Genomic DNA, 27,975 nt, shown 5'->3' with positions numbered 1-27,975 from the left:
CCAGCAAAGTGTTTTTGCCTCTGGTGAGCTCCACAAAATGAAACAGTTCCACTTACGGAACGGTTCGTTTAAGTCTGAGTGCCAAGAGGAGGAAAAGGACCGGAGGTGTTGCTGCTAGGGCGGGGGGGCTAGGCGTGTCACTGCGTGTCACAGTCACTGCTTGCGCACGGGGCCACGCCGTGCCTACCTGTCCACTTGCTCGTCTGCACCGCCTGCACCTCCGCATCACAAGCGACTCCTTACTGTCCACACCCCACTCATTCCCACTCTGCTGTGCATAAGTTGTCTTTGTGGTGTACAGCATTTGGACTTACTAAACCTCGGGATGCACTATTAAATATTATACATTTAAAACTCATATACATAATGTAAGCACATTTATTCTATTAGGTTCAACTTGCTTTTATGATTTTGTTTGCTGTTTACTTCCTTTTCTTTAATTTTAACTTTAGTCTTCAGTTACAGATAGTGGTGCAGTATCGGACTATAAAGTTATGTTTTAAAAAAAAATGTTTTCTTTGAAAATAAGCCAGTTTTTCAACATAAAACATATCTCATTCACCATAAGTTAGTCATAAAATTTACAGCATGCATGTACCACTAAAAAACGTAATGCGTCACTGATATTTTTTTTGTCAAATGACAAGAATACAGTAATTCAAATTCTGTCTTTTGTCAAATATATGAATTAATAAACTATTATTAGTAGACATAATGCATATTTAAATATATATGTACGTATATGTTGCCTAAATTAAGCATTTTCAATCATAAAAAAATCACTGAATTTACTAAAACACAGAATATAAGGCATTGAGAAGACACATTCAAAGATGGTGGGATTGATACGTAGTATTCTACACTGATCACTAGGTGTCAGTAATGTTACAACAGGAACAACAGGCTTTTATTGCAGGTTTGAATGATGTCCCGGCTGCACGGCGGACGAGCGGTTAGCAGTTTGCATGTTCTCCCTGTGCATGCGTGGGTTTTCTCCGGGGACTCCGGTTTCCTCCCACATTCCAAAAACATGCTAGGTTAATTGGCGACTTCAAATTGTCCATAGGTATGAATTTGAGTGTGAATGGTTGTTTGTCTATATGTGCCCTGTGATTGGCTGGCGACCAGTCCAGGGTGTACCCCGCTTCTCGCCCGAAGAGAGCTGGGATAGGCTCCAGCACCCCCGCGACCCTTGTGAGGATAAGCGGTAGAAAATGAATGAATGAATGATCTCCCAACAGGCAAGGATATGTAACTCATATCCTTTGTGTACAACAAACGCTGCACCTTTAAATCCACTGCAACATGGTCGACTTCAGTTGTATTATTTCACCCAGCTAACACAAGCACAAAGACCATCCTCCTTTGGCGCCTACAAAGCTTTATGAAGCATTATAAATACTAATTTGATTTACATCCCGCTGGGACGTTCCATCCATTGAAGACATAGAACATTGTTTGTCATTCCCTGGCAAAAAAGGGAGGTACCTAAAGTCATTCTCCATGTTGAGTGCTTGGATGCAAAAAAAAGTCAAAGCGCCAACTCCACTGTGGACGCATGTAATGACTTGTCTGCTCTGTTATTACAAGGGGGCTCCTAATTGAATTTTGAAAGGGCCGTGCCCTCTGCCGGCACGGCGCCTTTCAACTGCAGTCACCCTCTCCCTAATGATATTAGCACAAGCATATTGTTAAACTGGCTGCAGTGTGTGCTGCGCATTATTAAGTGTAGTCATGATAAGAAAGTGTGGTTATAATCTTAATTTCACTGGAAAAAGTTGACCCCATCTTACAACATTTAATGTTTTCCCCCCCATCAGAATCACCTGCGATCATAAAATTAATTTTAACATTCATAAGTAGAGAGAGAAGTGAGTTGGAGATATTGGAATAAAAATTGTTGTATTTTACATTTCAGCACTGCTACAGAGGAGAAAAACAAGGGGGAGAAATATTAATTATAAGATTAATTTAAGAAGAAAACCTATGAAAGATATTTCATCAAAGCATATCGGAATTTTTTTTTATTTTTTCTGCTGATGACGAGTGATGCTCCACACAGCGTCCTAGCTCAGTATGTTTTCACTGGATGGAATAAATCAAACATCATGCCATAAAATATTTACAAGTAATTCATTTTTGGAATCATTTTAAAGTGGACATATTATGCTTTTTCTACTTTTAATGTAGTTAGAATGTTGTATTATCGTGTTAAACGATGTCAAAGTTTCAGATAATGAAGTTTACGCATTTCTGTAAAGAGGTTTGGCACATCTGAAAATGCTCGGTTTCAAGAGGTGTGGTAAAACTGTTACTTTGTGACATCACTAAGGGGCAGACGTCCTTATATGGTTCATAGTAAAGAAGCACTTTGGGCATGTGACCAATCACAGCGTAATGGGCATGCAATATAATGGGCAATAGCAGGAAAATGAGTTTTCATGAGTTAAGATTCAAAATTATACATTTTAACAGAAAATGTTGTCATAATTTCAAACTATGGATTTTTATTTCCATTTGTGGACTGAGCAAATGTGTGTTTTGCGTGATAAATACCGTGAAAAACATGACTTTGACTGTTCGAATTTTCGTATAGCATAGCCCACTTACTGTCTAATCGACATGTCTCTCAGGGAGATCCGAGAATATGCCAACGGGTCGGTGTGTGTGGAGTGTGATGCCCAATGTGAGCGAGCTGACGACGACTCTTTGACCTGCCGCGGTCCGGTAAGTACACTGCTTGAGTCAGCAGTTGAATGGTATATTAAGCTCATAAATCATCTGAATATAGACACAGAAGATGGGGCTGCCTGATCATTAATTTTTTTGTCAAATGGGAATTTTATCCATAAAAAGAAATAATCCAAAATGACCAAGGAAAGGCTTTGTTTGAAGTTGAACGTCTTTGGCCTTATTAAATATAAATGAAGGTAGCAGGTTTGGAACATTTTCTTTTTTTTTTTGTCAAGCTGCTGTTCCTACAAGGGTAAGCCCACCTCACATGTTGAAAACCACTCCCCTAGAGTTTTTGGGCCAGGCTGCACTGGCCATACTGCTGCCAGAAAACAATAAAAAAGAAAAGGTAAAAAAACAAAACAACAAAAAAAACATTGTGCACTTCTAATTTGCCTGAAGCCAAATTAATCGGAATGGTAGACACTCCCCGTGGGTCGTCGTAGACTATGATTAATCACTCTATTAACAGTCAAATGGCGCCTCTCAGCTTTGCCATTGATTTTGTCTCATGCGCCATCTCAAAGCTAAAACTGATGGTTCATCTGCAGTCAACAAAAATACGGATGAATGAATGAATGATGACCGGTGTCTGTTTGCGCAGTTGTATGCTTTTATTTTACTCGTATGCTTTTGACTCAATGCCGCTGTTCTTTTCCGGGGTAATAATTACTATTTCAAATGTAACAACACTGTTATTGTTACCAACATGATATCTGATCACAGCCGCCTTCTTTAGGTGAAGGGTGTGAATTGATTCAAAGACATGAAAAACTAGCTTTTTTTAAGGCTAGGTCACAACCAGACGTACAATTTTTTGGTTGTGTGATTTCTGACATTACTCAAATTGTTTTTGTTTTTTGGTTTTTATTGCTTGTGGAGAATGTAGTTGTGTTGACCCTCAAGGGGTATATCACCATGCACCAACGTCCAACCTGTGCGAATGTGCGTACCACACACAAAACATGAGGTACAGCTGTTGCTTTATTCGTACTGCTAACGCACGTACGTCGTACGACCAACGTCAAATTTGTAATTCAAAGTACTGACCTTGTGTTCCATGCGGGCTTTGTATGAAGGTTGCAAGAATTGTGCCTTGTGCGTAGCCACGACGTAAACTCCATACCAGCGTAACTTCCTCTACTTTTTTTTCCTTCTGTGACATCACCTGTCGTGATATTTCTGATTATTTTTTTCAATTTATGAACATAAGTAACCATACTTAATATGTGTAATGTCCTTAATGACACTATGCAGGTCTTCATCAACCGTGACCATGATGTGCAGATGGGCTACGGGTGTATATGTCATCACCGGGCACATAAATAACAATATGCACTTACTTATTACAATAAAGACATAGCAAACAAAGGAAAAACAAATTTACATGAATAAATACAAATACAGACAACATTACATAGAATGAAGACATAGAAAAACATATAAAACAAAGCTGTTGGCACTGCTGTGACTCTATATACACAAGCTTTCTTACAATTGATGCACTCTCGCCATACGGGCAATGCACGACCAATTTACTCGACACACATGGAGCTCGTAAGAAATATCTGACTGTGCATTGGCTGCACTATGCGGGCTGCACATCTGGTGTGCAACACACATATGAAGTCTGTAAGTGCAACGTTTGGAAAAATTTATATTTTTGCCCAAACCTGATACCTACAAAAGACACAAGTTGGCCATATGGATGATGTCTTCTGAATGCCTTATATTTGTATCTCAGCTCATTTTGCCATTTTTATCCTTGAAAATGCTTAACTTAAAAAATATGCAAAAATATGTACCATTTTATAGTATAAAGCTGTGAAATTTGTGTTGTGTTGTATCATGTCTAGAGGGCTCTAATATTGTTGAAGGTCATAAATAGGATTTCTATGCTCTAACAATGAAAATATTCTATTAATGAATAGGTACTCTTACTCGGCGGAAATTCAGTTATCACGACCTTTTTTGGAACTAAGTAACTGCAATCAACGAGGAGTCCTGTCGTTGGACTTTTATTATATCCAATGGGAAACATCGCCTCGGTTTTTGTACATTTCAGTTTCTGTATGGAATTCATAACAAAAACGGAGGTACCACTGTGTCACATTTCCTGACTGTCTGGCACAAACCTATTCAATGGTTGCTTAGGCTGTGTTGCAACCAATTTGGTGTGTGATTAATTAGACTGGCTGTTTGGCAACATACCAGCAAAACCTTGTTGCACTGTGACATGCTGTCAACGTGGCCTGAGAAATGTTTGCATATGTTTTTTTTTTTTTCCCATATGATTTTTTTCATATGCACAACACCACTGTGTTTTTGTCACACTACTGTATGATGAGAATGTCTCCTGTTAACCTGTTGCACCCTTCTGCTGCAACCACATGTGCGGCAAATGCGGACAAATGGATTACAGCAATCGTGTTATGGTTGCACAGCCCATAGCAATTACATTAGAGTTTACACAAAGTGATTTGATTGGCTTAATGCCCTGTGTGGAGCAAGGCTGGGGATATGAGGACTGACTATGTTATTTATTGAAGACTAAAAGTGACTACATCCAAGAGAAGTCTAATTATTAATATTTAAAGAAAAAATATATTTTTTATTTGAAGTAAGAGAAATAAGTTGTAATTCAGAAATAGTCTGTGCAAATCTGCTTTAAATCACTTTAAATCAGTCATTGTCTTTGATGTGCATGATCATGACCAGGGGAGTCTTTTCTAATGTGTTGTTTGTTTGCCATCCCTTTTGCTTGTTGATGGCTGTACATGTCTGCATACTGCATGTCTGCAAGTTGTGTGTGTGTGTCGTTTGGCAATGAGATGTTCTTACATGCCTGCTGATTGTCTGGAAGAGAGCACTTCTCTCCATCCGTACCTCCTCCCTGGTATATATTAGTACCATAAATCCTCTTCCAGGCAGATTGTTATGGTCATTGTGAGTGCTGTGAGCAATGGTTATTATGAGCCTGCTTCTCTCACACTGCTTTATGCGTCTCATTTGCTTTCTCCTTCCCCCCAACACACACTTCTTCATCTTGTGCATTCTCTAACGCTGTGCTGCATTCATATTTCCTTTTTCTGCTGTTTTCACCTTCTGTCCTTTGTATTTTCTATGCTTCAGGTTTCTTCATATGCAACAGTCAGGCCATGATCAGGACAAGCACTTTAAATGACGTCATCAGTTTTTATAATTAGCCCTGAAAACAGAGATTTATTTTTCAGACAAAACTGAAACATACATACGTCCAACTTCTTCCGCTTATCTAAGGTCGGGTCGCGAGTGAAGCAGCCTCAGCAGAGAAAACCAGATATTTCTCTTCCCAGCTACTTCATCCAGCTCCTCCCGGAGAATCTCAAGGCATTCCCAGGCCAGTTGAGGGACATAGTCTCTGCAGCGCGTCCTGGGTCCTCCTGGAGGCCCCCTTCCGGTCAGACGTGCCCACATCGAAACCATAGTAGCGGTTTTACTCCAAGGTTTTCCCAGATGACAGATCTTGTCACCTTATCTCTAAGGGAAAGCCCAGACACTCTATGGAGGAAAGTCCTTCCATCCGCTATCTCCGCAATCTTTTCCTTTCGGTCACTACCCAAAACACGTGACCATAGAGAACAGAGAACCGAACCATCTAAGAACCAAGCTGTTAAGCAGAATTGAAGCAGCATTGTAAAAATCGCATCACTTTCCCATCCCGAATACAAACAGTTTTGTACAAGAACCAAGCAAAATTGCTGTCGAAAATCAAATCATGGGAAAAATTGGAGGTTTGATGGCACACTAAAAAATGTTGGACTTTGTTTCCTCTTCCTATTAAAGAGCAAGTGAGGTAAAGGGATATACATATCCACAGCATGTCTACCAATTGCAGTCTTTTTCAATCCAAAACAAACATTACCCCCAATACTGGGTTATTATTTGTGTTGTTGTTGTATTAGTATTGATGAATGTTACATGGTGTCAGTGACCCATCAAAAGTTCCAAGGTGGGAACTACATTGTTCTCATAGTTTGTGGTTTCCAAGCTCTAGGTGCAGATGTTTTATGTTGGAAATGCTAAAGCAGTAATTCTTATCTGGTGGATTTGAATTGGCCGCGGGGCTTTCCCTGGGCTAAAGAGAACATTTTTGGTAATGACGTGATGACTGTGAATGCACCTCATGTTCTTTTCTGAGCTATTAGCTTGCTATGCAGCCACAAAGTGAGTGCTATGCTTATGGGCATAGAATGTGGGCTTAATATGGCGTCAATCTGACACACAGCTGCAGATATCTGCCGGAGAAGAGCGTGCCGTAAAGGGGACGCATCTCACATGCTGCTGCTCTTCAAATAGATTGGAGAAGTTTGGGTTGAAAAATTCAGCATTTTTGGTCACCGCTTGTCATTGAGGGGTGGTGGTGGGTCAAAGCGGTTGAGAACCACCGTTCTACGGGAAAGGGTGTAATTTATGAAGCACTGCTGATACACGTTCTTCCATTTATTTTGCAATTAATGAAACCAGTGATTCCCATGTGCATTGTTTTATATTCCTATATATTCATAGAGCCCCGCAATCCAAGGGGCCCCATTTTTGGCATATGTATAAAGGATGTACAGTACTGCCGAAGAGATGAGTACTCTGACACCGGAATCCACCCACAGACATGTCAGTACTCGGTGGTGTAATGGTACAGCTGCTGTAACTTACCTCTATTAATTTTGTATTTTGCACAATTTATTTCCATATATTAAGTCTTAAGTTTAAGCTTTAAGTCTCGTCTTAAAACCCACTTTTGTTCTCTGGCTTTTAACTCGGAGTGAGTCATATGGTCCTGTGTCTTTTAGTTCTTTGTTTTTATTGTAACTGGTTCTATTTTTTATACTTTTATTGCTTTGTTTCTTGTTTTTAATATTTGTATTGTATGTATTTAATCTATTTTATTCCTTAAATGCTCTTTTAGTTTTGGATTATTACTTTTTATTTTTTCTAGTCTGTGCAGCACTTTGGAAACTCTGTTTATAAAATGTGCTATATAAATAAAGTGGATTGGATTGGATTGGATATTCATATTACTCCAAAACATGCATCCACCGAATTTCAGGTTCAAGTTTAAAATACTGTTTAATGGGTCCGTGAGGTCCTAAAGATGTGTTGTAAGCCAAAATTCCCAATATAAATTATAAGTGTTGAAGACACATTGTTTGTTTTTGCAGGGCCCAGAGCATTGTGTGAAATGCCTTCATTTTAAGGATGGCCCAAACTGTGTGGAAAAGTGCCCTGACGGCCTGCAAGGAGCCAACAGTTTTATCTTCAAGTACGCGGAAAGCAACAACGAGTGTCATCCTTGCCATGCCAACTGCACACAAGGGTGAGTTGAATTAATACCGCAGTGGATAATATTTAACCATTTGTGTTGTTGCATTGTTGCATCACTCAAATATAAAGTAATATCCTGCCATCTTTCAAGACCAGAGCAATAAATTTGTTACAAGAACGAAATAATGAAAGCGAGCAGTCACACTCACTAGCCAGGCTCCTCTCCATGCAATATACAACACTGGTTGGTGAGACCACATTTTGTATTTTACTCCACGGGGAGCGTGTGTCATCCCTGTGTGTTATTTCTCCTTTCCTGAGTGACAGCCCCCGGCTCACTGGAGCATAACAATGTAGTCGTAAATGGAAAACACCAGGCTGACACTTTGTCACAGGTACAACTTCATAAGCAGATCCCACTCTCTAGAAGACAAGCTGAGGGAATTAAAGAGTTCAAACACAATCAAAATGACAAAGCAGGAATTAAACCAATGTTCTGTATTTATTAGGAAAAATCCCAGTTGTAATATGCACCTACTGTAAAGCAAAACTTGGTGACATTTAAAATATGTAGAAATCTGACAACGCTAGTGGTTCGATACACCAGGGGTGTCCAAAGTGCAGCAAAGGGGCCATAAAGGGAAGGGAATTAAATATTATGGCAATAAAGGCAAAATATCACAATAAGAAAATAGTAAATGATTATATACAGTAATATGTATTTCTTGAACTAACTTCTTAGCATGGGCTGCACGGCGGTCGAGTGGTTAGCGCGCAGACTTCACAGCTCGGAATCCCACCCTCCGCCATCTCTGTGTGGAGTTTGCATGTTCTCCCTATGCATCCGTGACTCCGTTTTCCTCCCACATTCCAAAAACATACTAGGTTAATTGGCGACTCCAAATTGTCCATAGGTATGAATGTGAGTGTGAATGGTTGTTTGTGTATATGTGCCCTGTGATTGGCTGGCGACCAGTCCAGGGTGGACCCGGCCTCTCGCCCGAAGACAGCTGGGATAGGGACTCACCATTTTCAGATATCCTTCTACATCTTTTAACTTTCCTCTTTTATGTGTTTATGCAGGTGCACTGGACCAAGACTTCAAGACTGTATTGGCTGGATGGACAGGTACAAGATTACTTAGCAAAAACATGTTGATGGTACCGCAAGGAGCGCAGCAATAAATGTGATGGGATGCTTCATAACTGCAAAACTAAAAATCCTAACACACTAACACAGGGATATGTTTATCTACAGTAAAAAGTTCATAATGCCGATGAGATACTAAAGGTGAAGTGCAGCTTTAGAAGTGTGTGAACCCTGCAAACATGATTTACAACACGTGATCAATCTATTCTAAAGGAAACCAAAACGTAAAAAAATAAATATTTTTTTCCCCTAAGAAATAATTTAAATCCAATTAGTGTGTGGCAGATGCCCAAAATTACATTTTGAGAAATATTAGTTTACATGCAGAAAACAATGCCAATTAAATATAAATTACAAATTAAATAGATAAATCACATATATCAATGGAGGGCCGAGACCACTTCTTTGTCTCCAAACAAGCAGGAAGAAGGTTCACTTTCTGCATTAGTTTCCACACCTGAGGGCATTTCTTCCATAGCACAAAGGCATGAACGGAGTGAGCCCTTTTGTCAGTCACACAGTCACTTTGTCTCGGTGGGTGGAGGCGGGGCCGGTAGCATACACACAGAGTGCAGAAGAATGTAACCTCATGAAGAGCAATGCAAGAGGGGTAGGATTTAATAAGCTTTGCTTCTTCCTACTCCTCTTGGACATGTGGAACTGTGGAACCTTTACCATTTCCATATGAAAACTGGTGCATCATTACTTATGAATATGCAGCCTTTTGCTGAGGCCAACTGAAGGGGAAGGAGATAAGTACATATAAATCGTGTGTAAGCCACATTTTTCTCAGTATGAGACACTGCTAACAGGAGAAAAAGCAGCAGAATATAACTCAGTTGACCCGGTGAGCAGATCAGTTCTTATCAGATCCCAGATAACAGAGGCTGTGATACATGAAATGTCCAGCTTGGGTGTCACATATCTTGTAAATCTGCTGCCTGTTGGCAGTATTGCCTTTTGAGCATGATTTGAAGCGGCTTATCAGACATTTGTGATTGCAATAAGCAGATTCCAATGAAAGGAGCGCGTGCACATTTGATTAAGCTGTCACTCAATAGTCACTCTCATCCGCAGTAATTGATTATTCTCATCTGGCATGGTTCTGTAATCATAACTGTTGAACATTGCACTCCTTGATTGACTTTATCTCTCACATTGTAATGTTAGACACCGGACATGTATGGTTGCATTCATGAGTCGCATCCAATCAGGCTTTTTTTTGACCACTCCATTTTACTGTTGTTCTGCTTTGTAACGGTATACACTTTAAGTTGTAAAGCTACAGTGGAGTGGACTTTGTTGCAAATAGGACAATTCCCAATGCATGTCACTCATATGCTGATGCAGTGGAACCGCGGTTTTTGTCATCAATTCATTTCAGAAGATCAGAAGAACACCATGTATGAGAGGCGTGTCAGTATTTGTTGTGGACAGGTATAGTACATGCCAGAATGTATAAAAGACCACAAACTACATTTGTCAACGGTGAAAAAGCCAGTGAATTTCTTTGTTTTTTTCAGCTTTTTTTTTCCAACATTTTAACTCTATTTTACTAATTTAGTTTATTGACATTAAATGAATTTTCTTGTTAGATTGCAATGTATTTCTTAAAAAAAAATGACTTTATTCTTGTTAAATTACTTTTCTTTTTTTCCCTTTTGTTTTTAGGTTGTCTTGTTAAATTATATAGATACACAATAGGCCATAGGCCAATAAAAAAGGGCCACATTGAACACCACTGCTATTTTATCTGCAACTTTCACATTAGAATATCACTTTTTCTTGTCATATTTTGACTTTTTTATTATAATATTACAACAGTTTCTTTTTCATTTCTTTTTTTTTCCTGCGTGGTATTATGATTATTATGACTTTGATCTCATATCTCATAAAATTCTTGTAAATCTTGTGAGATTTAAAAATATATATATTTTTTGACCTTATTCATAAAAATTACGACTGTTTTTTTTTTTTTGGTTAACTTGTATTTTTAGAATGTTGCGGGGCTGATAGAAAACGAGGCTGCAAATGGCCCCCCGGCCACACCATGGACAGTCCTGCCATAGCATAGTGTTTTCCTGGTGAATATAGTTAAAGCAGCAAAGTTACAGGTAAACTAGCTATCTGGTGCTAAGTGCTAGACCCTGCAATGCAGTTGAAATACAAAGAATTTATTCTCCATCAGGTCCTTATTTATGTCCAAAATGTATGTGTTTTGTATAATTAAAAACTGCAGTTTTTTTCTCCCCTACGTAATGTACTAGAGTACACCTCCACTTTTATCAATGGCTTATCCTTCATTCATTGTCCTTCTCTTCCCTCCAATTTATTGTCCTCAGAACTCCTCTGATCGCAGCAGGGGTGATCGGCGGCCTTTTCATGGTGGTTATCATTGTGCTGAGCGTGGCGGTGTCTGTGCGCCGGAAGAACATCAAGAAGAAAAGGGCCCTTCGTCGCTTCCTGGAGACGGAAGTAAGTAAGGTATTAATTTGGGGGGAAAAAAGGCATCCCATTTGCAGAAATGTGACACAAATGTTTTCCCATTAAAGTTAGCCATGATAGAAGCTTAGTGTATGATGATTCGGATGGACTGGCAAATAATTAGAATACTGTTACACAATCAAATGATTGTCGTTCAAGAAAAGGTTTCTGTAGGGCAGAGTCAGAGGTGCAGCTGTTAGTTTGAGCTTCCTAAAGAGTATGCTTTCAAAAAAAAAAGTACTGGACCCCACACCATTAGTGCTCCTCGTGTGTGCTAACCCAGGAAAAGTATATTATTTAACATTGGAAATGAAGGCCTGGTTTTACTACAGCACGGATGCTCATAGTACAAGTAAGTGCAAGTGACATGGAAAGGGAGCATTGAAGCACATTGCCCGTGTACTGAGGGCTTATTGTCTCCTATTACGGTTGTCACAAAAATACTCCTGAGTCATTTTACTCTGTTAGGAGACTCCCAGTTCACAAAAAAACTGTACAGGTACTCCAGCCATGGCTTATTGGATGTTCTCAAGATGTTGAGATTAATGAGAGAGTGGATAATAGCAGACATCATCAAAGGGAAGCAGCTGGCTAGAGGAAGAGTGTGCAAAGCAGGCAGGGAGCTGAGCATGGCTGAACTTGCAGAAAGTTGAGGGGGGAAAAGCAGCCAGGCATGTTATGATCCAGCACACAAAAGAAAAACTGAGAGCATTTAAACTGCCCCCCCTCATTGCCACACTAGTGTACAGTAAATGACAAGGACTTAAGACACAGTGGGGTTGTACTGCAGAGTGGACAGATGCAGAAGAGGCAAGTCCAAAATTCTTGGTAATGACCATTTGGAAAACTGCACATCTCTATGTGGCACGAACATCTGTATAAGAACCAAGTAAAGTGAACAATAAGACCTACATTCTATACCCAACTCACAAGACAAGACGATACTGTCAAAATTAAAGACAAATCATTTTAAACATGGTTGAATCTGGTTGCGGCTGCACGGTGGTTATAGCGCGCAGGCCACACAGCTAGGAGACCCCGGTTCGATTCCCCGCTCGGCCATCTCTGTGTGGAGTTTGCATGTTGTCTCCGACACATCCCAAAAACATGCGTGTTAGATTAATTGACGACTCCAAATTGTCCATAGGTATGAATGTGTGTGTGTTTGTCTATATGTGCCCTGTGATTGGCTGGCGATCGGTCCAGGGTGTGCCCAGCCTCTCGCTTGATCGAGCATGGCCATGACCCTCGTGAGAGAAAATGGATGGATACTCTATTTGCATAACCAACATTATTATTATTATTATTAATTAGTTTCAGATTTCAGCACCACCATGTAGCCTAGGTTAGTGGACAGCTCCTAGTGTGCTGCACTTTCACAAGTGCTGGACAGCTCCTTGCAGTGTATGAAAGTGTTTGAATGCGTGTGTTTGCATCCCTGCAGATGCTGATTTGTTATTCCATTTAAATGAAGGATGGGTATTGTTTTTAATCAAACTGTAACAACCATGAGCCAGAGGGACTCAGGCTGCTCACCCAAGTCTGGCTGATTTACACTCTCTGATTATCTACGCCCCCTTTTCCTCTATTGCATCTTCAACTATTTTCCTAATCCTCCTTATATTGCTTCCTTTTTGTATGCTTTTGCATCTTTAAGGAATTAAGCCGGCTTCTTCATTGTCCTCCTGTTCTTTATTTCTACGAGGTTCCTCCCACTCCACATTCCCTTTTCATATCATCTTTCTCCCTTCTCTCATTTCCTCCCTCATCGCTTTATTCCTCCACTTCAAAAACTATACATATACAGATTCTCTTTGTCACATTTTCCTTTGGATGTTCATTCTATATGTTAAAACAATGGATCCACACTGACCCCTATTTACATAAAACTAAATGCATAATGTGAGGACTATGTGTTTTATTTTTGATTGCTTAATCTGATGGCTAACTGAATATTTTGTTTATTTTTGTCTATTTCCTTAGCTGGTGGAACCTTTGACACCCAGTGGGACAGCACCTAACCAAGCTCAGCTGCGCATTCTGAAAGAGACAGAACTAAAAAGGGTCAAAATCCTCGGTTCTGGGGCCTTTGGGACTGTTTACAAGGTAAAACAAACAAAGATATTAACAAAGTCAATTACAGAGTGATCAATTGAATTGTGTACTCTATGTGCTGAAGCAATCGATATATACGTATATAGTATATTCCCCCACTATCCATCCTAAATGTGCCTCACGTTTTAATTTAACGCATTTTAAAGTATAGAATGTATAAGCACTCACCTCAAATGAATGAGAGGATCCGTGAACAGATAGAATCGGATTCACGATTCATTATCACGTATTTAGATTTTTTTTAATGCAGGAAAATGGCTTATACAGCAGTGTGGCCTATTTAATGGTTAACTTTAATGTCTTGACAGCTTCTTTACTTCTGAACTTCTGCAAATTGTTTAAATACTGTACTGTTCCTGAGTCACTGCAATGCAGTGCCATTCACCAATTTCAATGTTTTCTAAACTTTCTTCCAATTACATGGTTTTCTTAAGTAACATGCATTATGGGAAAATATTTAAAATAGTCATATCATATTAAAGTCACATTGGTACGTTTCTCTAGTTCTGAGGTATAACGTTGGATTGGAGTGTTAAATTGCTGGGTGATGAGTTTAATGTGAGTCAGACTGTTATATTGAATAATGACCTCCTGCAGTTTCCAACGGGTTGACAAGCTTGTTTTTTCATAGCTCTTGATTGGCTACAGTCAAAGAGCTGATTGGTACTCATGCATGTAATGCAAAACAAATCTGTTAGTGGCTTATAAACCAGAATTTACAGTAATTCCATAAAAATATATAATTAAAATATAGATGTAAATAAAAATAACTATATAAAAATTATTTAAAACATAAAATCCACGAATTTGCAAATGTCGAATCACAAATATGGAACATTAAACAAAGTACAAATAAAGAGAAAGTCATTACTTCGTCATTAATGACAGGAAACATGATGGAAAGCTGGAGGCGGAGGATGAGAAGAATAGGTAATAGCAGCCAGGAAGTTTCTGTGGTCACGGTGTAATACATGTTCAGTCAAGATGTGGCCACCATTGTGGCAATCTGATTTGGAGGTGCAAGAAAATTGCAACCCCAGATTCATCATTTGCCTTTTTTTTTTTTGCTCCCATCCATCCATCAATGTCTTTGAACATTTGTAGGTCAGCGGTTTAAACACAGCAGTGCAGATGTAATATTGTCCTTTTAGGGAACGATTTTGGTCCCCTGAAGCATTTTTGCGTTTAAATTGAGGCACTGAAAAACAGAATTTAATAACACTTCTGTTGACATGTTTTAGTGGTGTTAAATAATGAGGGGGAATTAATAACATGTGATTGAACATTTAAAAAGAACCCATTAAAAGCCCATTCTTGTTGTGGGAGTAGTCGGTACAAATAAACGGTAGCACCCTATTTAGGGAAGTTAATAGGGCTGTAAAATGTTATGAGTTTGCTGAAATACCGAGTTGCGCCACGTGCAATCATTTAAAATGCAGTTCATTTTAATCAAATAAACCTAGTTGAGCAAAAATTAGCCCGACACATACTGCTTGAGCAAATGTATTAAAAGAAACGTATCGCTCCTGAAATTGATGCTGTGATCAGAGATGGTTTCCATTTAGTGGAGGTGTTAAGCCTGCTGTCATGGGGGAGTCGGGGCAGTGGGGAGTATTGGGGGGTACGTAGCGTCGGTGTAACCCATTTGAAGCTTGTTGAAAAGTTGAGAGGCACTTGAATTCTCTCTCCTCTTTTAAATGCTTTGACCGCTTTGGCAGCTGCTAAATCACTTTAATCACAGGTGAAATTGAATACTTCAAAATGATAAAATAGTTTTGTCCGCTTTTTGAAGGACAAAATAACTTTTAATCATTCAGCGTGCACTTTATCTTCATAGTACCCCACACCCCCGTTGGGAGTATGGACGGCACGAAGGAAGGAAGTAAAGATAAAATAGGTGACAAGGGTGAGGAAATCATCAATTCACTAATTGAGATGGAGAGCATAGCCATTATTTAACAAAAGGGATGAAAAGGTTATTCAGGAATAAAACTTTTCTGGGGTGGGGGATTTATTGAAATATCCTTGACTACACCATGTCACACTAGCATAAATCAACAACCGGCATTCAGTAATCCCTCATATACCCCGATTAAATGGGTCCAGACATGATCATGATAAGTGAATTTCCTAAGGATTCCTTATTTATGAATGAAATATTTTGATAGTTAGAACAAAAACAACAACTATTTACATCCTTAAATCATTACACATTAAACAGCACCCCTATAGTCACTTTAAAACTTAAAAATGTTATTTCCAAATGCCCGTTAGGCATGCTGGGTAGTCCAGCTATAGCAACAATATTAACTATAAACATAAAGCATTAGCTATCAAGACTATGTAAAGCCCTTTATGTTTACTTATTTGCTTATCATGCATCATCATGTCTTCCGATTCCCTTATATTTCTATTTCACTTTTCCATTTTTATGCTTGAAAGTGCTTAATTTAGCCAAAAATATGTAAAATGTGCTTAAATATGCATATTTATGGAAACTGTTTTTACCTAAACAAAACAGTAATGGTTAAATTCACAGAATAAAGTGGCGATGGATTACTATACTGATATCGTCCAACACTTAATTATACCAATATTAACAGATACCAATATAGGCAGCAGGTTATCCCTCAAACTAACGCCAGGTCACATCTCATACAACATGCTTTTTTTTACTGTGATGCCACTGGAGGCATTTTCAACATCTTGTATCAACAAAATAGTCGTTTAGAAATCATAACCTTTTGTCAACTATTATAACATGTCCTGCTATCATCAGCAACAAAGCAATCCAGAAAGCTGCACATTTCTATGTGGCACAAACATCACTATCAGAACAAAGTATGAAACTCTGGACTAATTTTTAAAATATTTTTACAATTAAAAAAATATATAAAATATATTTTATAATTAATTATAATAATGAATTAATTAATTATACTTATAATTTTATAATTAAAAAACATATAAAATATATTTTTAAATATATTTTTAAATGTATAAAAAGATTAAAATAATACATATAAAATAAAATTTAGAAAAAATCAAAACATCAAAAAACAATGATTAAATGCATAAATGTGCATTTGGTTGTCCATAATGTATGGCAACTGAATGGTTTATGTCTCTTGTATACATTGATTGGAAATGTGCTATGTTTAAATGCATCATCTGTATTTTTAATGGGATCTTGATGTTTTGTGTTTTTGTTTTTTTTTTCTGTAGGGGATTTGGGTTCCAGAGGGTGAAACAGTCAAGATACCTGTTGCTGTTAAAATCCTAAATGAAGCCACTGGACCAAAGGCCAACGTGGAATTTATGGACGTAAGTAGCACCAAAACTAAATATGGCCCTTCCGTACTGTACACTCATATGCTGCACAGATATACCCACACATTCACCATACTTCATTTTGAAAACTCACAGTTCCTCCCAATTCAAAAAGAAAAGTGAAAAAGATCAAACTTATTACCCAATGATGATGCAAAGCAGATGAAATGACTCTCATTAGCACACATACACATCCTGACACACGTGCATGGGGAGCGACCCAATTGCACTCGTGTTTTACACTGACTTTGGCGGTCCAGGAGGAAGAGTTGGAGCGTTGGCATTTCTGTTTTTGCCTTTGATGAATACGCTGTGTTTGTTATAATTCATGCTCAGTGCGCTTTGAGAGTTTGTCTTGGCAACCGAAAAGGGAGACAAAACAGGCGGCATGAGGGCATAGTAGGATAACCATATAGCAAACAGATGCTTTTGTTAAAAATGGACACTGCTGAAGTTGTTTTTCTTAAACTAGGATAAATAACTGAAAGTGTTTCATTCATAAATATTATATAATTTAATATAATATTTATATCATTTTAATATAAATGTGTTTTTTGAGTTTTTATTGTTATTATTCTCACATTTAATTTAATGTAACATTTAACCAGTATCATAAATAAACAAATCTTATTTTGAGCTGACACAAATAAAAAAATGTTTGCGTAAGTGTGAAAGGTCACTCGCTCACATTTTGTATTTGCTGAACGTTTGTGGCTGAGTTTAAGAGCTAATATGCTAATAATAAAGAAAAATAGTAATACAAAAATATGCTTTCTGACTATTGTTTTAAAAATGGCCCATAGTTTTGAAATCGATATCCTTTTACATCAAATTTGATGTAATTATCGTTGAAGTTGCACATGGAATCGTTTACCACAAAGAGATTTCCCCCACTTATTCTCAATAAAATGTATAATAATGTATAATAATATAATAATGTTTGCATTTTTTAATAAAAAATTGCATTTTTCCCCCTGAAATTCATTTGCATTTGTTTTTAATTAGCACTTCAATCTGATTACCATTTTTCTTAAACAATAATCTGAGCAACTTGGTGATTGACACATGGTTTTTCAAAAATATCTTTGTTGTTGTGTGGTTGAATACAACCTCTTAGTTAAAAAATTTATCATTTTTTATAAAAAAAATAAACTATATGCGAGCTATTTAATGTTAAAACAGCCGGAATAGGGTTAAAAAAACATATTTAGAATGTTGGAAACAAGTTTTCTATGATCTACTGTAACTATGAAATTATTCCATTTATAATTATTGGTCCAGATTGAGCAACCACTTGATAGTCGCTCCGGTGGGGCAGTGGTCTAACCCGGGTTAGGGTTTCTCTCTTCAGTCATACTTTCTTCAGTCATACTGTATGTGTTTCTCCTTACAATATATAATTTATCGTATGCATGTATATATTTCATTCCATTTAATGAGCTGTATGCACATTTTATTCAATACTAGTTGTACATACACAGTATAGCTTAACATGATATAACAATGAAGTATATATGTATTTTTAGAATGAATCATTTTCTATACAGTTAATATTTAGAGTTTATGCATTGGTGCCTACAAAATGACAAGATAAATGAATGTTTCATGAACAGGATGTCTTATTTTGACTACTCAGTTAAGCTCAATCAAGTTTTATGAAAATGAAGTAGTCTGGAATATGTACTGTACATTTATGTTAATACAGGAATGAAACAACTCTGAATCCCGACTCCAAAACAAAACAAAAGGCACTTCCTGTCATCCTCCCACCAGAACACACATGACCATCAATCTTATTTATGTCTCATTTACTCCTATGTCTACTATAGTGAGTAATAGGAGTGCAAAGGTGACTATAGGGGTGTTATTTTATGTCCAGAGGGCTCTAATAATGTTACAAACTAATGTATTTACAAGGTGATAAACAGGTTTTCTATGCTCTAACTACAAAAGTATTCAATTTGGAATATGTGGACATTTTTAGGAACTTTGTGGAAATTTACTTATCACAGTACATAAAATCTGCAAACACAATTCCCTCCTTTAGTGCACGATAATGACACACTCTTGTTGGACGTACAGTATTTTTGCTCAGTTGATCTTTGTCTATTTACAACATTTCAATTTATGGTAAAGCAAACCAAGAGTCCTGCAGTGCAACGTGCAAAGCCACTTTGATGTTAAGGTTTTTAATCAAATTCTACATCTTCTGAGCGTGCAACCTTGCTGCTGGCTTCAAGAGAACCTTGAGCCTTAAACAGAATAAGGACTCCTGTGATCTTTGACAGTTAAATCTATAATAAAAAAAAAAGTTTGTGCTAGTGAACTGGGGCTTTGAACCCGTACCTCTCCTCTTTTGACACCTGACTAGAAAATAACGTTTGGCAATCATCCTTTTAGTTTTCCACCGCTTATCCTTTTCAGGTGAGCTGGAGACAATCCCAGCTTGCTTTGGGCATCAGGCAGGATAAACAGTGAACAGATATGAACAAACAAGCGTTCACACCGATGGGCAATTTAAAGTTTTTGGAATGTGAACGGAAACCTGCAGACAACAATAAACTTCCTCTCAGATGTGGTGACCAATAAATTGTCGGACACCAATCATCAACCATTTATCTAAGGCTATATCTACAGGAACACAAATATTTTGGAGTTTAAACTTGGAAATGTTATGTTTGATTTTGCCCAAAATAAATTCAAGTTGTTTCATGTTGAGCAGGGGTGTCCAAAATGTGGCCTCGTGGCTATTGGCAGCACACAGCTGTTTTTATTTTTTTTTTTTACACAGTCTAAAAATATAATTTATCAAGAAAACGAACAAATCAATCTGAATAACAAGAGCAAAAATCTGCAGTAATTTCACAAGAAAGCAGTCAAAATATTAACAGAAAATTGTCATAATGTTAACGTCATTTTAGAATGATAAATTTCATTAATGATAAATACATTAATTTTAAAGTCACAATATGATGAGAATATTCAGTCCTTTAATACTTGCATCCATCCATCCATCTTTTATGCTGCTTATCCTAACTAGGGTCACGGGGGTAAGCTGGAGCCTATCCCAGCTGTTTTGAGGTGAAAGGCAGGGTACACCCCAGACTGGTCGCCAGCCAATCACAGGGCCCATACAGACAAAGAGACTCTCCAAGTAACCTAACATGCATATGTTTGGAATGTGGGGAGAAGCCAGAGTACCCGGAAAAAACCCAGGCATGCAATTATGAGAAAGTTGAAGTGAAGTTGAAGAGAAGTTGCGATTTTTTTGGGAAATTTAGGTTGAAAAAAACAGCTGCAATGTTATGGTAATAAAGTCAGAATATTATAAAAAAGAAAATGTACAAACAATATTTAAAAACAAAGTTCAAATATGTGAATTTTTTTTTAAAAACAGTAAAAATTTGTGAAAAGCCAGGCATGCGATTACGAGAAAATTAAACAAATTAAAGTTGCGATTTTTTTCAAAAAATCAAAGTTCAAATATGTGAATTTAAAAAAAAAAAAAAACAGTAAAAATTTGTGAAAACCCAGGCATGCGATTACGAGAAAATTAAACAAATTAAAGTTGTGATTTTTTTAGAAATTTAGATTGGAAAAAAGCAGCTGCAATGTTATGGTAATAAAGTCAGAATATTATTTAAAAAAATGTACAAACAATATTTAAAAACAAAGTTCAAATATTTGAAAAATTAAAAAAAAACAGTAAACATTGTGGAAAAAGACTGAAGTTTGTACAAATAGACTTTTTCGTGAAATGCATACAACTTCCTAGCATACATAGCTACATGTGTTGCTATGCAAAATATGAAAGTGGCCTATACATTGTTTCTGCTGTAGAGTGACTGTGCTAATCAATCAATCTCTGGAAAAAAGCTTGGACCTAGCTACTATACATCTCCCCAAGTTCCCTTTCCTCCACATCCTTGACTATATCCAGTTTTGTCTTCCAGGAGGCCCTGATCATGGCAAGCATGGAGCACCCTCACCTGGTGCGTTTGCTGGGTGTCTGCTTGAGTCCCACCATCCAGCTGGTTACGCAACTGATGCCTCACGGGTGCCTTCTCGAATACGTCTACGAGCATAAGGACAACATCGGATCCCAGCTGTTGCTCAACTGGTGTGTCCAGATTGCCAAGGTAAGTGTGGATGGAGAGTGTTGCCTCATTATATGTACTGTGTGTTTTCTGACTGTGGTTGCCATGTTTAGTTTGAGTCACAGAATGGTTCCGCTGATGAGTGCTCTGCTTGGTTGGGTTGTCTCGTCTGTTGGTGTTTGGAGTGTGTACTCATCAGACAGCCTTGCTTTGTTATACAGTATACATTGCCTACATTTACTGTACATGAACAACAATTACCTGATTGCAAACGTTTTTCCATACATTTCTACAATGCAGTTACTTGTTGAATGTACCAGTATGAGATATTTTGATCATCAGAAAAATGAGAGACTATTGCTTAATAATTCCTTTATAAACACCAGAACATATGTGTGTGTTTAATTCTTGAGTAGTAAAGTCACATTATTAAAAGAAAAAATTATTTTAATTCTACAAGAATCATCACCATCACATCTTGCAAAAAGGGGTAGGCATTTATAAGCTTTTGCTTCAGCCTACTCCTTTTGGTTCTTGTGCTCAGATAGTTGAATACAAATGTAAATAATGGAAAGTTATATTTTGATTGATGTAAGAAATGCACTGTAATGTTTCATATATTTGCCCAAATAAAATAAAAAAAGATTAAAGTTAATATTATAAGCAAAAATCAAAATAAATAACATTATAAATAAAATTAATGAACATTGAAATTGAAATATTAATGAAAAACTGGTTATTTTCATATTATGAGAAACAAACAACATATAGTATAAATTAAATAAATAAAATAAAGCTCTAGTAATACGACAATAAAGTCAAAATATAATGGGAATAAAGTCATAACATTACAAGAAAAGAAATTGTACATTTTTGACACCAGAAATGGGAAAAACAAGCAAAAACAATACAATTAAGTGTTTTCACTAATAATGCACTTTTTCACCTACAGTATATCACAAAGGTGAGATGCAGGCTTTGCTTCCAATATACAGTCACTGAAAAAAAAAATGTTGGACCCTTGTTTCTTCAGCTTCTTGTTCATTTCGATGCTTGGTACACTGAGATCCAAAATCTGTAAAAACGTTTTCTTGGTAAGCGCTCCGCTTGATTGACATACTCCATATGTGAATGGATTATTTGGGTTGAGGTTTAACCGTTGTCCAAGCTCTGGTGACAGCCGGCATCATTGCTGAACAGTCACCTGACGAGACTGACTCCGACAATGATGAGAGGGAACCTGGCATGTTTGACGGCCAAATTGCCCAACTGTTCAATTCAGAGGACTTTGATGGATTTGTGGGAGAAGATTAATTAAATGTTTTGATTCCATTGACTTTTTTTGTAGACCGTATGTTTTAGCATTCGCCACCGTATTGTAAGGGTTAAGCTTTAACACATTTTAAGTGAATTCAAAGTGGAAAAATATATGACAGCATTTGAAAGGGGGGTTCTAGATGCAGTCTGAGTGCATTCTAAATATTCTGATCAGTCGTCGGCTGAAACGTTTCTCACCATTGACACATTGCCAGTCGTGATCCCGCTAGGAAAAAAAGAAAAAAATCCAAATCCTCTTCCGAATGTGGTGCAGATTTTGAAACGTTTTCATTCCGGCTGGTTCTGCTTGTTGTGTGCTGACTTAGTGTGTCGGAGGCTTAAGCTACCATCACACTATCATCTACTGAACAGTACTGTGCTACTATTCCGCTATCTTTCATGCTGTGCAATACAATTTGTACACAAATTGCTAATTGTCAAAAATGTGAATGAATAAACACATGCCGCTGTGAACATGAAGAGCTATATAATTCATAAAGGGTAGATTATAATGTTTTATTTAGCACTTTTCCCTTAGTTTAAAGATCACATTTCTCTATTCGTAATGGCTTCCCACTTGTGGGACTATAAAGAGTGGTCATGGGTCACTTTTCATGCCCATATCGTGCACATAATTAAAAAATGTATCATACGCATCGGGAAACTAAACCCCCAACTAAAGCAATACTGCCAAGTCTTCCAAGAAAGTGTCACTTCAGAACGGTTCATTGTCTTTGTTGTAGACTCATGCATCAATTCAACCCTACAATGTTCTGTTCTGTGGGCTCTTCCAAGTTATAGAACTTCACTGCCAGTGGTAAATCCCGGTGCTCTCCCTCTCTGTCACCAGTGCCGCATCTTCATAATGATCTACCTCAAGAGATGTGGAGTACTAATGAGCAGATTTATCAGCGCTGTGATGCATGCATGCTTTATTTCATTCTGTGTTATCTTATTATAGCTCTCTATGACAGCCTGTTATACAGCCATGTCATGTCCCTCTCTACTTATGTTGGCTGGCTGGGACAGTATGTGTGCCGTATTCTCATATATGTTTGTTGTTTTGTTGAAGCATATATATTCTTTCCTTAATTATATTCCCCTTATGCCGATCGCTGTGATTGTGTGACCATGCCAACCTAAAAAAAAAAAAGTTTTGCCATCCTACTTAATCTTTTCTGAGCTTTGATTTTAAATGCCTGATTTCTGGGGAGCTGCTGCTGTTATAAATTTCAGAGAGAAAGTAAAGGTTATGATGAATCGCAGCAGTTTTCCCCCATGTGCAAATATACAGAAACGGGGACATTTAAAGTAATGAACAAATATTAAAAAAACAATGAGAAACTCTTAAAATTGTACCATTGTTATTTAGCGACAAGAAATTGCACCTGTAATCCAAAACTAAGGAAAGGAATAAGGAAACTTATTCAAGCTAAACCAGTGGTTCTCAATGTTTCTCTTTCCTGTCACAGTCCTGTTGAGTTGTAAAATATTTTCCTCTATGTACATAATGCTTGCTGCAACAATTCATCAATGATTAATTATTCATTCATTCATTTTCTACCGCTTATCCTTACGAGGGTCGCCAGAAAACATCCCAAGATCTTTGGGAAAATACTCTGTGGTCTGATGAGACAAAAGTTGAACTTTTTGGATGGTGTGTCTCCCATTACAACTGCCGTAAAAGTAACGCCGCATCATACCAACAGTAAAATATAGTGGTGGTAGTGTGATGGTCTGGGACTATTTTGCTGCTTTGGGACATGGAAGTAGAAGTAGAATGTCCAGCCATCAAGCTGAAACCAACTTGGGTTCTGCAGCAGGACAATGATCCAAAACACACCACCAAGTCCGCCTTTGAATGGCTGAAGAAAAACCAAACAAATACTTTGGAGTGGCCTAGTCAAAATCTTGCTGTGAATCCTAATGAGATGTTGTTGTGGCATGATCTTAAAAAGCTGCTTCATGTTGGAAAACCCCCCATTGTGGCGGAATGACAACAATTCTGCAAATATGAGTGGGCCAAGTGGCCAAGCTGTTAGACTGAAAATGCATTGAGCTAATAGACTGAATTTACACTGAACAAATTGTCAAAGTACTAATGTTCTTAGCCAAAACAATCCCAAGTGATCATTTCTTTGAAAGCAGAAAAGGCCGGCAATCTTGGTTTTTACTCCATACACACCTCCATCTCCCCACTAACAATATCAGCTCACTTCCATTCTCATCCGAATATGTCTGTTGCCCCACTTTTGTTTATTTCACTGACGACTCTGCTTCTTTTTTTTTTGCATTTGCCTCTGAGCATTCGGCAAGGAGACTACACTGTGAATCAATTAAGTGTCTTATGTTGTAGCAAACATTGGTGTGTCTGTTTTTGTGTCCTTAATGAGGCACGAAGCTTCGTCATATGGACTGCTGTGATAAGCCATCCAACTGCCAGCTATTGCAGGCACTTTCTTAAATGCCACTTTTTTTTTTTTTAAACACAGTGCTGAGGCACTTTTTGTGAATGTTGAAATATGTCCAGTAACCATTTCATCATTTTGTTTGCATATTCAAGCCATGAATTCTTGTGGAGTTTCCATATTTGATGTCTCCACCAACTGGAATATGTCCAACCCAAACTGTGTAATTTCTGAAATATATTCTCTTTCATATGAGGCGTACACTATGTAGAAATTACTTCTGAATGACATGCTTCCATTTTTGTACATTTCAGAGTTCGTCAGACCTTTTGGAAAAAAATTAATAAAAAACTGAATCAATTTTTCCAAGAGGAAATAATGTAAATCTGATTAACCTGCTCTTGACCCCCCAAAAATAGTCACATAAAATATATTTTCTAGAGAATATTTATATTTTGCAATTCAGAAAAGATAGCTTGTACCTTTATTATAAGTATTTTGTTGGTGAAGATGGTGAGGAACGGAGAAGGTTAAGGGGAAGGGACGCCAACTTTGAGTTTTTCTTGAATGAAATATGGTTTCTTACATTCTTTATCAAATTGCTGGCACTCTTTCGCCTCATGGCTCAATATTTAACAGTCGTACTCAGTAAAAAAAAAATGCACGGATAATGAATTAGCAATGCATGTATCGCTTTGTTCAAATATGTGATTGCACAGAATGATACAGTGCGGGGCAAATAAAAGAATTTGAGATGCACAATATGATACAATAACCGAGGCACAATGTAAAAAAAAAAAAAACTAGGAATAATTTTGGCAAAATTTTTGTAGAAAAACAAAGTTTTACTGTATGGGTGTTTTTTTTTTTGTTAGTTTTTTCCGCCCATGCTATCAGATATCTGTGCTGACATCCACCTTATTTTCATGTCAAACCTTTGCCCTATGTTTGCTCCCCTCACCTGTCATCACAAGGCAGCATCACTCAGTAATTTTATATTTATTTCCCAACAGACATGCCAAAGCTGGTCTTTGCAAGCATAGATCTATATGTGCACCTGTTGATTTGTGCCACTGTGTAGGCCACAACCTGGAAACGAAGGCTCTCGGAAAGGCGTGTGGGATCTTGCCATAAGAACTGAAATGAATCAGGTTATGTTCCATCTCACAGCAGCCATGGTACATTCAGCTGAACAAAGTGTGAAACCTCGACACTTGATGGAAAAACAAAGACAAACATTTTTTCAACAGTGAGGTATACTGTACATTTTATTGCTATTATCACCCAATTTAGGGTAAATGATTTATACACTATTTTCACAAAAATGTAAATAATTTTTTTTTTAACAAAAGTCTGCAAATTTGCTGGGCTGTTAATTCTGAATAAATAATGTACAGGGTTGGTGTAAGAGATTTTTCATGAGCATTTACTGTTATTATTCTATTATTATATACAAGGAAAAAAAGTCAAAATTTTATGGGTATAAACTCATAATTGATGGAAAATAATTTCATTTTTGTAGCATAGATTTAAAAGATTAAGTTTTCTTAATATTTCACATCTATGCTACAGAAGAAGCAGAAGTCTATATTATGGGAATAAAGTCAAAATATAAGTCATAATATTATGACAAGAACATTTATGGAATTATTTAAGAGGGGAGTTGAATTATTTGGAAAATTAAAAAACAACAGCAAAAATGTGAAAAACATAATAATGACCAAAGTTCATACCAGTATATGCCTGTCCACCAACTTTTTCTTGAACTATGTACTGTAATTCCAGTGTATAAACCAGTATATATTTTTTATTAAACTAGCCAGCGGTGCAGCTAATTTAGGGCTAATCTAATCTTTACTTCAGAACTATTTAACACTCAAAACATGTAATAATAAGAAATATACAAACAGTGCTGCGGCACTGCAATGATGTCAGCCTCCCTTTGGGCTCTAGACTCCTTTGGCGGACGGAGGCATTGCAGAGCCATCTATTTTCACTTCTCCTCCAATTAAATGCTTTGCTCACACAATGCAATATGGAAAAAACATTTTTTTTAATTTAAACTCCTATTGGTATTTCTATGAATATTTCTTAGTATACCTTTTGAGTGCTAAGTTGTTTTGTGATGGGTTTAGCGTTCTTTGTTCGGTGTGGCTTATACTCACCGGAATTGACTGAATTGACGGAATTCATTCATTCATTCATTTTCTACCGCTTTTTCCTGGGTGCTGGAGCCTATCCCAGCTGTCTTCGGGCGAGAGGCGGGGTACACCCTGGACTGGTCGCTAGCCAATCACAGGGCACATATAGACAAACAACCATTCACACTCACATTCATACCTATAGACAATTTGAAGTCACCAATTAACCTAGCATGTTTTTGGAATGTGGGAGGAAACCGGATTACCTGGAGATAACCCACGCATGCACAAGGAGAACATGCAAACTCCACACAGAGATGGCCGAGGGTGGAATTGAACCCTGGTCTCCAAGCTATGAGGTCTGCGCGCTAACCACTAGACCGCCGTGCCGCCCGAATTGACGGAACTGACTTTCAAAATATCCAAGTGCCCCTTGCATTCTTTAATTTTCAGTTTGTGGCCTTTGGTGGAAAATGTTTGGACACCCCTAGTTTAGATGGAATATAATGATTGAATGTTCTTGGCAGGGATCTCTCATATTCATAACTGGCATTACTCCTTCTGGGATGAGTTCATAAATGTGCATTTAAATGACTAATGACTTGATTGTGTTCAGGTGCCTCTTACACCGATCGATACCGATGTGCCTGTGTTTATGCAGATCCATATACATGGATAAAATGTGCATCTGTTTGTTTGAACTCCCCTGCGATGCTCTGTTGAATTGCTGCAGCTTAAAGTTGTTTTTGCAGTGCATCGCCTAACATATGAAACAACACTGCTGGAAACACGGCCTGTTCATTTTGCTTGATTGAAAGGTCGGTTTGGCAAGTTTGAAATACGTTATTGTCAGCAAACATCAAAAAAAAATTGCAAAGGCCTAACACACTCCTCGCTTCT

The 27,975-nt window shown here is 37.6% G+C and overlaps 1 protein-coding gene across 2 annotated transcripts in view; it reads left to right on the top strand.

Annotated features, from left to right (window-relative positions):
• erbb4b (erb-b2 receptor tyrosine kinase 4b) overlaps nucleotides 1-27,975 on the top strand; it is a 276,507-nt gene that overhangs the window by 222,058 nt on the left and 26,474 nt on the right. The window contains exons 14-20 of one of the 2 annotated variants that reach the window (XM_058081635.2): nucleotides 2,634-2,727; nucleotides 7,932-8,086; nucleotides 9,118-9,162; nucleotides 11,526-11,667; nucleotides 13,651-13,773; nucleotides 17,008-17,106; nucleotides 21,066-21,251. In XM_058081635.2, the coding sequence (XP_057937618.2) occupies nucleotides 2,634-2,727; nucleotides 7,932-8,086; nucleotides 9,118-9,162; nucleotides 11,526-11,667; nucleotides 13,651-13,773; nucleotides 17,008-17,106; nucleotides 21,066-21,251 (844 nt within the window). The remainder of the gene's footprint in view (nucleotides 1-2,633; nucleotides 2,728-7,931; nucleotides 8,087-9,117; nucleotides 9,163-11,525; nucleotides 11,668-13,650; nucleotides 13,774-17,007; nucleotides 17,107-21,065; nucleotides 21,252-27,975) is intronic. The other variant, XM_058081636.2, reaches the window with a different exon arrangement.

This window comes from Doryrhamphus excisus, linkage group LG12 (assembly GCF_037039965.1).
Source record: "Doryrhamphus excisus strain RoL-2023G ecotype Guam linkage group LG12, RoL_Dexc_Guam_v1.1, whole genome shotgun sequence".
Lineage (NCBI taxonomy): Eukaryota > Metazoa > Chordata > Actinopteri > Syngnathiformes > Syngnathidae > Doryrhamphus > Doryrhamphus excisus.
The sequence above is the reverse complement of the archived record's forward strand: the minus strand, read 5'-3'. Positions and strand labels throughout refer to the sequence as shown.